The sequence below is a fragment of the Sminthopsis crassicaudata genome, chromosome 4 (assembly GCF_048593235.1).
Source record: "Sminthopsis crassicaudata isolate SCR6 chromosome 4, ASM4859323v1, whole genome shotgun sequence".
NCBI lineage: Eukaryota > Metazoa > Chordata > Mammalia > Dasyuromorphia > Dasyuridae > Sminthopsis > Sminthopsis crassicaudata.
The window spans coordinates 183,115,712-183,129,623 of NC_133620.1; the positions used below are offsets into that span (position 1 = coordinate 183,115,712).

The 13,912-nt window shown below is 34.2% G+C and overlaps 1 protein-coding gene across 11 annotated transcripts in view; it reads left to right on the forward strand.

Annotated features, from left to right (window-relative positions):
- The window catches only part of FAM184A (family with sequence similarity 184 member A), a 111,332-nt gene that overhangs the window by 40,978 nt on the left and 56,442 nt on the right, over positions 1-13,912 (forward strand). For all 11 annotated transcript variants that reach the window (XR_012489221.1, XM_074309990.1, XM_074309997.1 and 8 more), the window contains one exon: positions 8,850-9,704. Coding sequence is in view for 10 of the 11 variants with exons in the window: in XM_074309990.1 (XP_074166091.1) it covers positions 8,850-9,704 (855 nt within the window). In the remaining variant the exon portion in view is untranslated. The remainder of the gene's footprint in view (positions 1-8,849; positions 9,705-13,912) is intronic.

Here is a 13,912-nt window from a genome sequence, read left to right on the forward strand (position 1 = left end):
CATATATGTTTATATTCATATATATATATATTTGAGGAATTATTAGGAATAAGTAACATCTCTATACTAAAATGTATCATTTCCATTTTCTTCAATAATTCTTGTTATTCAGCACAGTTGCCTAGGGTACTGTGCTAATGAGGCCAAGGTCTCCCATTCAGGTACCATGTAGGCCATTTAACTTACCTTCTTGGCTACAGATTTTTAGTCTGATACAGACCAAATGTCTTAATAATGTATGTTGTTGATCACCAGAGAACAGATAATAGATTCGGGTCAATGCAAATCCATCATCAATAATAGAGAAAACAGTTTATCATATATCACCTTCCAATATATCCTCACAATTAAGAGTAACACATTTTGCTGTGTTTTTAATTTTCAGGTAAAAAAAATTAGTAATGATAAAATTCAAGGCATAATATTAGATCGTTTTGAGTAACTTATTCAGGTTATTGGTAATATTTAGAGCAATTTTCATAACATTCTCGTAACATTTTAGTATTCATTAAGAATCTACCCTAAGGACTCATCTGACAGTGCCATCTGTCATTAAATGGGTAACAATTCTGTAGGCAATGAAATTAAGCCAGTGTTATTTCTTTAGAGTCAAAACCAGAAAAATAAAGGTCATGTACTCACTGTTTTTTAGAAGGAAACTTTTAGTGATACTTTATTGGCATATCACATGCTCAGAGCATGTGAATACATTTTTATATAGTATTTATTTTCCTTTTTTTTTTTTTTTTCAATATTTTCCCTCCTTTTAAACTGCCTTTCTTCCTTATCCTTGTGGGAAAAAAACATGACAAAGCCCTTATAATAAATATCAATAGTCAAGAAGCAGCAGTTCCCATATTGACTGTGTCTAAAACTTTATATGTGATTCTTGATATAGATTCTTGAATCTATCACCTCTTTTTAACAAGAGTTTAGTATAATATTCTTCATTTATACTCTGGAATCATGGTTGATTGTTGAATTTGTCAGAATTTTTAGTCTTTCCAAGTTGTTCATTTTTACTGTTTATAGTATAAATTATTCTGGTTCTGCATATTTCAGTACAGGCATTGTTGGGGTTCTCTGAATCTGTCTTAAAATGACAAAATGTATTATATTACATCCATATACCTTAATTGTTCAGCCACTACCCAGTTGATGGGCACCCCCTTGGTTTCCCTTACTTTGCCACCACAAAAAAGTAACTGTTAATATAATATTTTTGTATATTTAGGTCCTTTTCTTCTTTATTTGAGGCATCACTGATACAAAGTGTATGTACAGTTTAGTGATTTTTGAGGGTATATCCAAATTGGTTAAGAGAAATATAAGCTAAGAAAAATTATATAATTTTGTTGTTTTTTATTATAGATTTTTATTTACAAGATATATGCATGGGTAATTTTACAACACTGATAATTGTTCCAATTTTTCCCCTTCTTCCCCTCCACTCCCCTCCCCCAGATGGCAGGTTGACCAATACATGTCACATATGTTCAAGTATAAGTTAAATACAATATATGTATACATAGCCATACAGTTATTTTGCTGTACAAAAAGATTCGGACTTTGAAATAGTGTACCATTAGCCTGTGAAGGAAATCAAAAATGCAGGCAGACAAAAATAAAGATATTGGGAATTCTATGTAGTTGTTCATAGTCATCTCCCAGAGTTCTTTTGCTGAGTGTAGCTTATTCAGTTCGTTACTGCTCTATTGGAACTGATTTGGTTCATCTCATTGATGAAGATGTCCATCAGAACTGATCATCATATAGTATTGTTGTTGAAGTATATAATGATCTCTTGGTCCTGCTCATTTCATTTAGCATCAGTTCATGTAAGTCTCTCCAGGCCTTTCTGAAATCATCGTGCTGGTCATTTCTTACAGAACAATAATATTCCATAATATTCATATACCACAATTTATTCAGCCATTCTCCAATTGATGGGCAACCACTCAATTTCCAGTTTCTGGCCACTACAAAGAAAACTGCCACAAACATTCTGGCACATACAGGTCCCTTTCCTTTCTTTAAGATATCTTTGGGATATAAGCCCAGTAGTAACACTGCTGAATCATAGTTTGATAACTTTTTGAGCATAGTTCCAAACTATTCTTCAGAATGGCTGGATATATTCACAATTCCACCAACAATGTATCAGTGTCCCTGTTTTCCCACATCCCCTCCAACATTCTGCATTATCTTTCCCTGTCATTCTAGCCAATCTGACTGGTGTGTAATGGTATCTCAGAGTTGTCTTAATTTGCATTTCTCTGATTTCATATGGCTAGAAATAATTTCAATTTCTTCGTCTGAGAATTGTCTGTTCATATCCTTTGACCATTTATCAATTGGAGAATGGCTTGATTTCTTATAAATTAGAGTCAGTTCTCTATATATAAAGAAATTACATAATTTTGAATGGAAAACATCCTAACATTCACTTTGGGATATTTACAGCTTTTGGTCAAAAGCTTGATTTAAGTAGTTCTTATATACTAATTATTATTTTAAAAATACAAAGTTTACTTTATTGAAAGAGTACTTATGTCCCTCCTAATTCACCAAAAAAAGTATTGAATCTTAAGCTTGAAGACCGGGGGTTTGGGGTGACAGAAAGTAAAGGCATAATGAATTTGAGGGTTTTTTCCCATTAGGTAATAATTTTTCCAAGTTGGAGAATAATGAAAATGAATTTTATATTAAAATACTATTGGTGTGAAAATCCAAATGGAAGATAAATTCATGATATTTTGGATGTTACAAATTAGTTTCCCACCACAACACTCTTTTCAGATTCCATACCATAGGATGTATTTGTATAAGTGAAAAATCCTTATTTTTAGATCTTTTTAATACTCTAATAACTTAATTTCTAGTTTTTTGTGTCAGTGTCAGCAGTATTCTCATCTAAAAAGATTACATTTGAGATGATTTTTAAATTTTTAAGCATTTATTAAATACCTGCTAGGCATGGGTGATACAAAAAATTAAATATTCCCTGTTTTGAAGGAACTTCTGATCTAGTAAAGTGACTATATTTACATATTTAAGTACATATTTATACATTTTACATATACAAAAATGCTATCTCCCCAAATATGAGGAGGAAGAAAAGAAAAAAATCCAGGAGAGGGTTTATTTGGAGGAGGATGGAACTAACATCTGAAGGATGGGAAAAGATCACATATGTTAAGGCACTTAAGCAATTTGAAAATTTTGAAAATTAAGATTTCTAGGAGATATATTGTCAAGAAGAGAATGAGTTCCAGGAATGGGGGGAAAGGAAGGGAGCCTATTCAAAGTCATAGAGATGGGAAATGTATAAGATCCAGGAGGAAACCAGTATGAATGTTTAGAAGAATGTGTAGTGTAATGTAAAATTTAAAAAGAAGCTGAATTGTATGGGACTTATAGGACTTAAAATGCTAAACAGAGGAATTTCTATTTGATTCTAAAAGTAATGTGAAGACCCTGGAGTCTGAAAAAGTGTCAGAATCAGACAGGTGCTTAGGCAAATCACTTTGGCAGCTCTAAAGAGGAAGATGGGTTGGAAAGGGGAGAGACTAGAGCCAGAGGGACCACATAGGAGTCTGTTAAGAGTTCAAGTGAAAAGTGATGAGAACCTGAGCCAGGGTGATGGGATGTTTATGTGAGTAGAATAGCTATCAAAAAAGAGACTGATTATTAATCAGACAAGTAGGAGACAAGTAATGGCGAGATTGGCAATTAACTGGATATTTAAGATTTAAAATCTCCTGAAATTGAATGTGTATGTGTGTGTGTGTGTGTGTGTGTAATGTATAATACATGTGTTCATCTAAAGCTACTTTTTTTCATTAGTTCTAAACTACAGTGAGGCAAAGTGAATGTACTATATGTAGGTTTGACAAAAGCTTCTGTAAGCTTGAAAAAATTGCAACAGAATTTTTTTACACTAAACTTAGCAGAGAACCAGGGATGGAAGAAGTTTCAAGAAAGTTGTTGATTATAAACTAAAAGATTCAAAATAGAATGAAAGAAAACCTGGATGAAAATCAGGGTTATGTTAATAATCGAAAAAAGTTATGAAATACTAAATAAAATTGACATTTAAATGTTTATTGATCATTTTCTTTTTTAAATTTTTCTTAGCATTTATTTCTATAATAGCTTTTTGTTTTCAAAATACTTTCAAAGATAGATTTCAAAATTTATCCTTGCAAAAACCTTGTATTCCAGATTTTTCTCCTTCCCTTCCCCCAACCCTCTTTCCTAGACAACAAGCAATCCAGTATAGGTTAAACGTGTGCAATTCTTCTAAACATATTTCCACATTTATCATGCTGCACAAGAAAACTTAGACTCTAACCATTTTCTTAATGAAGAGAATTGTATTAGGCCATGTACACAGATAAGTACAGGGAAGTTTGAACAGGTTGAAAATAGTAATAATTGAAGAATAAGAAAAATTGAGAGATCACAGATGTAGACAGCACCTAACCTGAAATTTGAAGGAAGGTAATGATTCTGACAGATGTAGGTGATGTGGAAGAAACAAGCTTCACTCTCTCTTTTGCTTAATGTCAGTCAGAGACATTGCTTGTTTTTATTAGAAGCATTTATAAGAAGAACTGTTGAACTGACAGTTTTCACTTTTCAGCCTAGCCTCTCCGACTGCCAGCAGTTTCCAAAACTAATTTTTATGACATAAAATGAATAAGTAAAATCAAGATCTGGTAATCTGAATTTTAAGGTGTTACTGAATATAGGAAGTTTTATGGACAGAGTTTTCAGATACTGTTTGTCACAATTTAAAGAATCCTGTTAATGATGTTTAACTCCAAAGGCTTAGCAATTTTGATTCACATGAGGCCTAGTATGTGGTTTCAAATTCTATCTTTAAAAAGGTTACTTTTAGTCTGTATTTAAATAAGTGATCCTTGGGTTCTTTGGTTTACTCCAGATGTAAGTGTGTTATGGTTAATGGAGTTCTTGCTAGTCTCCAATTAATGATTATGCTCTTAGCACAGGTATCCTGGAAAATGACACTTTTCTGCTTAACTATACCTTTTAAAAAGCATGAGAGATTATTTTGTGAATTCACAGAGATAGAAGATGGGATAGATGTCTAGTTTAAAAAGTATCTTATAGTCCAATTTGATTAAAATATAGGGTATACAAAGGGATCAGAAGGCAGTGAGATTGTCAGGAGTCCAAATGTCAAATTGAGGAGTTTATATTTTATTGTAATGATAGTAGGGAGCCACTGAAAATTTTTGAGGACTTGGTTAAATTGTACATTAGAAAGATTATTTTGGTAATTGTGTGCAGAATAAATTGGGGAACAAAGATTAGAAGCAAGGAAAGCAATTAGATGACTATTTTAAAATCTAGGTTAAGAGGAAATAAAGATCTGAAATGGGGGGGGTGACTATAAGTAAAGAGAAGGGGATGGATGTTAAAGGAGACCAGTGATCAATTAGATCAATTAGTCATATCAATAGTCAAAAACTCATGAGAAAAAAAGATTTCTGAAGAATGGGATGTGGTAGGTAGAGATAAAGTCAAGGAAAATAAAGAAAAAGGGGGGAGAGTGTTTGGATTTAGTCTATTGAGAGATTATTTGTTAACCTGTGAGGATACAGTTTCAGTTTATTGGTGGAGATACAGGTCCAAATTATAAAAGGTAAAAAAAAAAAAAAATGAGAAGTCACAAAATAGAAATAATAAGTTCAGAATTCAAATACCACAACTTGCTCAGCCATTCTCTAGTCGATGGACATCCCCTCAATTTCCAATTTCTTTGCCATCACAAAGAGAACTGCTGTAGTTTTGTACATGTGGGTCCTTTTTCCTTTTTTATGATGTTTTGGGATATAATCTTAGTTGTGGGATAGCTAGATCAAATAGTATGCATAGTTTTATAACCCTTTGGACATAATACCAAATTGTTTTCCAGAATAGCTATATCAGTTCACAATTCTACCAACAGTGGAATTCCCTTTAAATTATTGGAGAATTTCTCATCCTGGATTCCTTCAGAGCCCAAGGAGAAGCCTTACCTGTTAAGGCAGGTCCACTTCCTAGGAGGGAAAGAGCTAATAGATAAGAAAGAAGTAAAGATGTGGGAGAAAAGGGTGGCTCCCACAGGAAATGAGATGAGATCAAGGGCACAAGTTAAGGGCTTATCTTTGATGATAAGATGACTGTTGTGAAAAGAAGAAAGTAGGGGGGGTAGTGTTGGGAGATGAGGGGATTTCTCAATGATAAGTTAGATGCTTGTATCTGGTCTAATTGTACAGTATCTTTGTTTATAACTTTTGTATTTAAGAACAAAGCAATATTTATAATTAGCTATTTTAATTAAAAATTTATTTTCTGAACAATTTTATAAAATGATTAACTTGAGTAAAAAATATTCTTTATCTGATTACCCTACTGCAGAGAAACATTGACACTTAGATCATGAAATCATAATAAAGATACTTATTGGGAATTCAAAACAATTTGCACTCACCCTAAGACCAAAATTCCTTAATTCATTCTGAGAGCATTTTCCCAAATCTCCCCTGAGTTTGTTTCTCCAAATCTTCCCTGACTTTGTCCTTAGAATATTTTTCCACATTATAACCATCAATCATTTGGTAGAAGAATATCATAATTGTACACTCCTTTTGTCATATCTGAATCAGATATTGCTTAATGAGGACTCTTAATAAGTTTCTATTTATTTTTACCATAAGAATAAAGAGTGCATTTAAATAGGGGATTAATACATGTATATTCCTTCAGATTTTCTTCTTTTTGTGAGTCATATTTGGATCTCAAATCTGTTAACCTAGTACTTTGTTTTACTGTGAAGAACAAATGTGATAAAATAATCAACATTAACTAAAGAGCTGAGTAAAGCTCATTAGAAAAGAGGTTTTCTTGGCTCATAAAGAATCAAGAATTTATGGATTAATGAATTGCAAATACAGCAAAGTCGCAAAAGAAAAAGAAGCCAAGAGAGTCAACTTTGCTCAAATTCTGTTACTAAAGAATAAGTGACCAATCTTTTCTTTTCCCATGCCTTCCCCAACTCAGAAAAAGCAGTTAAGCCAGGGGAGCAGAGAAAGAAAAAAGTATTTGAAAAAGGCTTTTGGCCTTTTTTCCACCTTTCTCTTTTTAAATCTCTTATAAGACACTGGCAGTATGACTGAGGGGCAGCAAGACAATATGGCTATAAGGAAGTTATTGCTCTTTTTCAGGTTTTTTTTTTAAAAAAGTATTTATTTAAATGTTGTTTAAAAATTGTTTATATTACTATCATGAACAAATCCCATGCCCAGTCATTATACTAGCATTAAGTCATTTGTAGAAGGTTACACTTGACCTGGGTCTTAAAGATCAGATATTTTAAGAGAAATTGATAAGGAAGTAGAGAGTATAGATATTGTTGAGATTCAGAAGAAGACGACCCCAAGAGGTAGGGGTCACAGGGGTCTTAAAAGAATTTGCAGGCTTGAACTCATCTCCAACTCAAGGAGCAAAGTTTACTTTAATTGTAATGTCAATTGAATTGTAAGTTCCAAAAGGATTTAGCAAAGAACCTGGAGCAAGAAGATAAATTTATAGGAAAAAGCTGAGATCAGGTGCTTTCCGTTACTGATATGCTAATTTTATATCTTAGAGGTAGAATTGAAGAGTGGTCTTAGAGGTGAAGTTGAGAAGTGGTTTGGTCTGTATCTCATTATTATCTTAGAAACTTTGTTATTACTGATCAACAGAGTGTTATCTGACAGCCAACATTGTTTGTGATACTGGGCACTATCAAGGTCTCGGAGATTTCAGGACTACTACCACATTTGCCCTAGAAGCTGTATTGCAACAATATGATGGAACATGCTACCAGTATTAGGACCACAGAAGAAGTAAAAAGGAATATTGTTTGCAATAAAGCTTTCTTTTTTTTTTTTTTTAAAGTAAATTGGGGACACTTTACAGAGTACTTTTGCCAAATTGGAAATTTATGTATGATTTTATGTGTATTAGGAGGCTATTGGAGTTTACTGAATAGAAGTTGCATAGTCAGCATATACTTTAGAAATTGTTTTGGAAGATGGAATGGAGACATTCTAAAGTTGTTAGAATAATCAGCTGAAAAATGTTAAATATCTTCATTAATGTAACACCTATATAAGTGGATAAAAGACTTTCAAGGGATAAAAATGACAAGATTTAACAACTTTTTGGACATATAGGGTTAGGCAGAGTGAGGATAATACTAAGATTATGAACCTGTGACACTAGAAGGATGGTAGTGTCTTGAACAGAAAGTCTGAAAGAAGGGGGAGAGTATAGAAGGAAAGATGAGTTGTGTTGAGATGTTTCTGAAATGACCAGTTTGAAATGTCTAATAGGGCATTGTTGATCTGAGACTGAAACTTAGGGGAGAGACTGAGCCCACACATGTAGATCTGTGAGTCATCTACAGAAAGATAGTTAAGCCTACAGATAGTTAAATTAATAAGATTCCCAAATAATCCTCTCAAAGAGGGAGGATAGATAAAGAATGAAAATGTAAGATATGCTCTAGTGAGAGGTCTTTTTAAGAATGGGTGAGATTTGAACATGTATGAAGACAGTAGGGATTAAATTCATTGATAGAGGTTAAAGATTCAAAAAAGAGCAGAAGACACTTGAGGATGACGCAGTCTTCTAAAGAAGGTGAGAAAGAAATAATCCCAAGTACCATGAATATGACAATGTTTTCAAATGTGCATGAAAAAAATATTAAGCTACATAAAGGAATTAGGCAAAAATTTGAAAAATTCAATTTATTCATCTATCATTTTCCCCTTTTTCTCCATTTAAAAATGCAGGTAATATATGCTTTGAACACTAAAAATGATGAGCATGAATCTTCAATTCAAGCCCTTCGAGATGCTCATGAAGAGGAAATTCAACAAATTCTTGGAGAAACAAGAGAAAAGATTTTGCAATATAAAAGCAAACTTATAGAGGAGTCAGATCTTAAACGAAAGATCCAAGTTTTAGAAGAGTCACTGGAAGGTCACAAAAAGATGAAACATCAGGCTTTGACTGAATTTGAAGCTTATAAACACAGAATGGAAGACATGCACATTTGCACAGAAGCACAGCATGTCCAACGTGTGCTGACTATGGCTAGAGAAGTTGAAGAGATCAGAAAGAAATTTGAGGAGAAGTTGCAGAGCTTTTCACAGCTACAGGTTCAATTTGAAAAAGATAAATTGCGTGCTCTGGATAACTTGAAAGCTGAACATATACAAGAAATCCAAGAAATTCTTCAGAGCCAGAAGTGTCACAGTGTCTCATTAAGTAAGGGGCAGGAAAAGGTAGAAGAACTGCACAGAATTGAAGTGAAAACCTTAAATAAAAAACTTGAAGAGCTAAAGCTTGAAAGAAAAAAACTAATTGAGGATTATGAAGGCAAGCTGAGTAAAGCTCAGTCCTTTTATGAACATGAACTTGATACTTTGAAACGGTCTCAGCACCTTACAGCTGATAGCCTCTATGCTAGTAAAGAAAAAGAAGCAGATCTGAGAAAGGAATTTCAGAATCAAGAAACAGTCTTACGTAAGACTATACTTAACCTTAGGGCAGAGTTACAAATGGCACTAGATGAAACTGGAAATCTTCATGAAAAATGCCATAAGCTTCAATTAGCACTTGGTACAGCAGAAAACAATGTTTTGGTAAGTACTATTATGATCTTGATACTTAAAAGATTTTATTGAATTTAGTGTGGATCATCTGAGGCAACCATTATAGGTCATAGGACCCCTGGAAAAATCCATTCAGAACCAAAGCCACAATGATGTTTACTTTTAGTAAGCTTTTAGATGACTCAGGAAGTTTAAAGTCAGAGCTATTAATTAAAGTAGCAATGGAAAATTTCCTCCATAAATCTGGTACATATTCTCCCACGGATACATGTATTGTCACTGGGAAGAGGGATTACATGTAAAGAACATGTGTGGCTAAGCTATATATGTGGAAGGGCACAAAGATAGGCAGTTCTGTTCTAAATGTTGCAGGGTGACCGGTTTCTTTGGTCGGATTATCACATCACTGTCTCTGGATCTGCATTTTGGTGTTGAGCAATGTCTACTCTGCTTCCTATTAGGTATCTTTTCTCTGCCTTTGCTTCTACTTTTCAGCCTTGGACTGGACTCTTCCCTCTTAAAGTCACTGCAGGACACTACTCCTTGGTGCTACCTTCTTGGTTCCATCCCTTCTTGACCATTTGCTGATCATCTCAGATTATAACTCCTAAGGTATTATTGTTGTTGTTCAGTCATTCAGTCATGGCCAACTCTCCATGGCATATCCTCCATTATCTCTCGGGGTCTGTCCGAGGTCATGTTTGCGGTTTCCATGACATTCTCTATCTCATCCACTGCAGCCCCCTTTTCTTTTTGCCTTCAATCTTTAACTTCAAAGTTTTCATGCCTAACATAAGTCTTTTCCATTGAATTTGGTGTTCCCATTATGTGATCAAAGTATTTAAACTTCAGCTTCAGTATTTGACCTTTCAGTGAGTAGCTTGAGTTAGTTTCTTTAAGTATTGGCTGATTTGATCTTAGTGTCTAAAGGATTTTCTTTATCTTCTCTAGTACCACAATTAGATAGTATCAATTTTGTAGCACTCACTTTTCCTTGTTGTCCATCTCTTATAGCCATGCATTGTTACTGGAAAAGCCATAACTTTTGATAACAAAATTGATACCTCTGCTTTTTAATATGTGTCCAGATTTGTCATAACTTTTCTCCTAAGGAGCTTCTTTTAATTTCATTGCCGAAGTATTGCCATCTTCAGTTATCTTTTAGCCCAAGAATATAAAATCTGACATTGCTTCCATTTCTTCTTCCCAGATTATCAGCTGCCAAGATCTTAGAACCTTTTTCTCTCTTCTCCTCTTTTGTCTTAATTCTTTACTTCATATACTTTCAGATGTAGATGTGTTATCATCTACATATATGATATTGTTGATATTCCTCTTGGGAACCTTAATTCTGACTTTTGATTTATCCAACCTGGCATTTCACATGCTGTTATTTTGCTTAAAAATTAAATAAATATGATGACAGTATACAACCTTGTCATATTTCTTTTCTAATTTCAATACTATTAGGATATACCCTCTTTTCCAGATCTAAGACCCAGCAAATAAGCTGTGCCCTGAGCCTGGCATAACACACTTTTGTGCTCACCCGATGGTCTCAGTCCCAGAAAAATCCCTGAGTTGTTTCCCATACTTATTATATTGCTTTGACCAGCACCAGGTAGTCTTTGAGTTCAGACAAAAACTTAATATATCTATGTTCCAATCATGAATCCCTGTTATGAATCAGACTTGTCTCATTGTGGCTGTTATCCTTCTTTATCAGTCCAGTAGCCTTTGGTATAAGAATGTAAATTTGTCTGCACTAAAGTGGATTCCCAAACCAGAGGTGGAAGGGTCTATCTAGTTCTCTTCCTTGCTTGCAAGTCATTTCCCTCATTATAGAAGATAAACTCGTCTCTTAGTCTCTGCACAGTTCTTACCTGCTCTATCTGTTCACTCTGGCCTCTGCAGGTCAAGAAATTTTGGTCCAGTTGACACAAATCTTAAGCCGATCAATTGTTCCATCTTCAATTCTAACTGATGCCCCACGGGTTCCTCAGGAGACAAGTAAGATAATCCCATCTCTTTGAAAATTTGCCCCTATTTTACTGTGATTCACACAAAGGCTTTAGTGTAGTTAGTAATGTAGAGATAGATTTTTTTTTCTCCCGAACTTCCTTGCTTTCTCCATAATTTAGCAAATGTTAGCAATTTAGTTTCTAGTTCCTCTGCCTCTTCAAAAACTAACTTTTCAAAAACTGCTTTTAGCTAATTCTAGGTTTACATATTGCTGAAGCCTAGTTTACAGAATCTTAAGCATAACCTTACTGATAATATGAAATGAGTGTATTATTCAGTAATTTGAATGTTCCCTAGCATTGCCCTTCTTTGGATTTGGCATATAAGCTGGTCTTTTCCAATCCACTGGCCACTGTTGAGTTTTCCAAATTTGCTAGCACATGAATATAGCATTATCTTTTAGGCTGTAATGACTAGAAAATGTCTTTATTTTGAAGACTAATGGAAGACCCTTTAGTTATAACCAGAGGCTATGGTATATCAAATCTAGTTAACAAAAGCCAAATATGGTGTCCTTGGCCCAAGAAAAATTTTTTTTTCTTTTCATCCTTGTGTCTGGAGTAAGATCAAAATCCATTGCCCTAACTAAAGTCTGGTACCTAAGGTTTGAAATTCTGGAGACTTTCTCTAGCTTTAATTATAAATAAATTTGATCCACATTAGAAGAAAAGCTGAAGGAGGTTCAAAAGGTAAGTGAAGAAAGTTTAGTAATTCTCCTTCTACTTGACTTGTTGTTTGACCTTTGTTCTAGAAGAGGACTGTGGCTTCAAAGAGGTAATGCAAATGAGTTGGATCTAAGTGGGGCTTGCCTGTGCAAAGTCACCAATCTCATTTTCTCTTCCAAAGCCTTAAGGGGAAGACATGGATCAGGTCTCTCTGCAAATATTTTAGGTAGACTGATTTTATTTAGACTGAAGAACAAAATTTATGAAGAAGCCTGATTGTTTCTGTCATTTTTTTTCTATTTACACTACTTTTACATCTTTTGGTTTTGTAAATGAAATTTAATATTATTTGCACAAGAAACCTGTGCTCCATGACCATTCAAACTCTGGGCTTACACAGACATAATTTATCTTGGGAATATCCTCGAAAAGTCAATATCCTTTAACTCGTTTTCTCTGTCCCCAAAGCCTAATCTGGAAAAACTCCAGTATAGTTTAGGCACACCAATATGGGTAATTCTGTTCCCAGCTCCTTTAAAGGTACTCACATGTGAAAAATGCATATAGGTTATAGGACAAGTTTTAGGTTAGTTACCCCATAGGATATGCAGAAAGTACAAAAGATTCTTAAGAACCCATAAACAAATAACAAAAAAAAAAAAAAAAAAGTAGTTAAGAGTTCATAAATATTCAACATAATTTTTCACTGTCCCAGCTACTTCCTTTTCTTGGGCTGAGAAAATCCATTTTCAGTCTCTTATAAGACAATGGACAAGCTCCCATGTGCTTCTGTCCAAGGTTAGTCATTATTACGTGGGGAAAAGAAGGGAGCAAGGGATGGTATAGGTTAGGGGAATGTCTGGCCTATGGGCTGTGTAAGACCTGCAGAATCATTTGGTCTGGCCACCTGCCAAAGCAACCACAGGCAATGATGAGCTAAAAGTTAAATACAACAACCTCCCATGTTTGAGTTTTTAAAGTGATAATTTTATGTGGTCTGTGAATGATGCTATAAATTTCCAAATGGCCTTTGGCAGAAAAAAGGTTCCCCTGTGTAGATGGTACACATATATATGATGTTCCTTTCCTACCTTCTCCCTGGCTCCCCACCCAGATCCTCTGATAGCTTTTCTGATTTCAGGATGTCTTGAAAAGGAAAAGAGCAATCCATTGGCTCGCAGTCAGTTTAAAGGGAAAATTATTGTCACATGAGCTCTTGGTCATTTTGCTCAGAGTTTAAGATCACCAAATAAGCAACCCAGTCACAAAAACCTATCCAGTAGGAAGAGCTAAACCGTTCATTTTAGAGAAGTCCTTGTGTCTAATACTTAAATTAGCAATTCGTTTTTTGTACTTTTAACAAGGTGGCAAAGGGCATGTCCAAATCTGTTCCAGAAAGAAATATGGACAGTCAAAAGTTCAAAGCTTTGTTCCTCAGCAAGCTCATCAAATTAATTCGGAAACTTCCTTAATAAAACCCACTTTTCACATATAAAAACTTCATTTTTAGAATACAAATGAATATTATAGTGAGACCAAAAAAAGCAAACC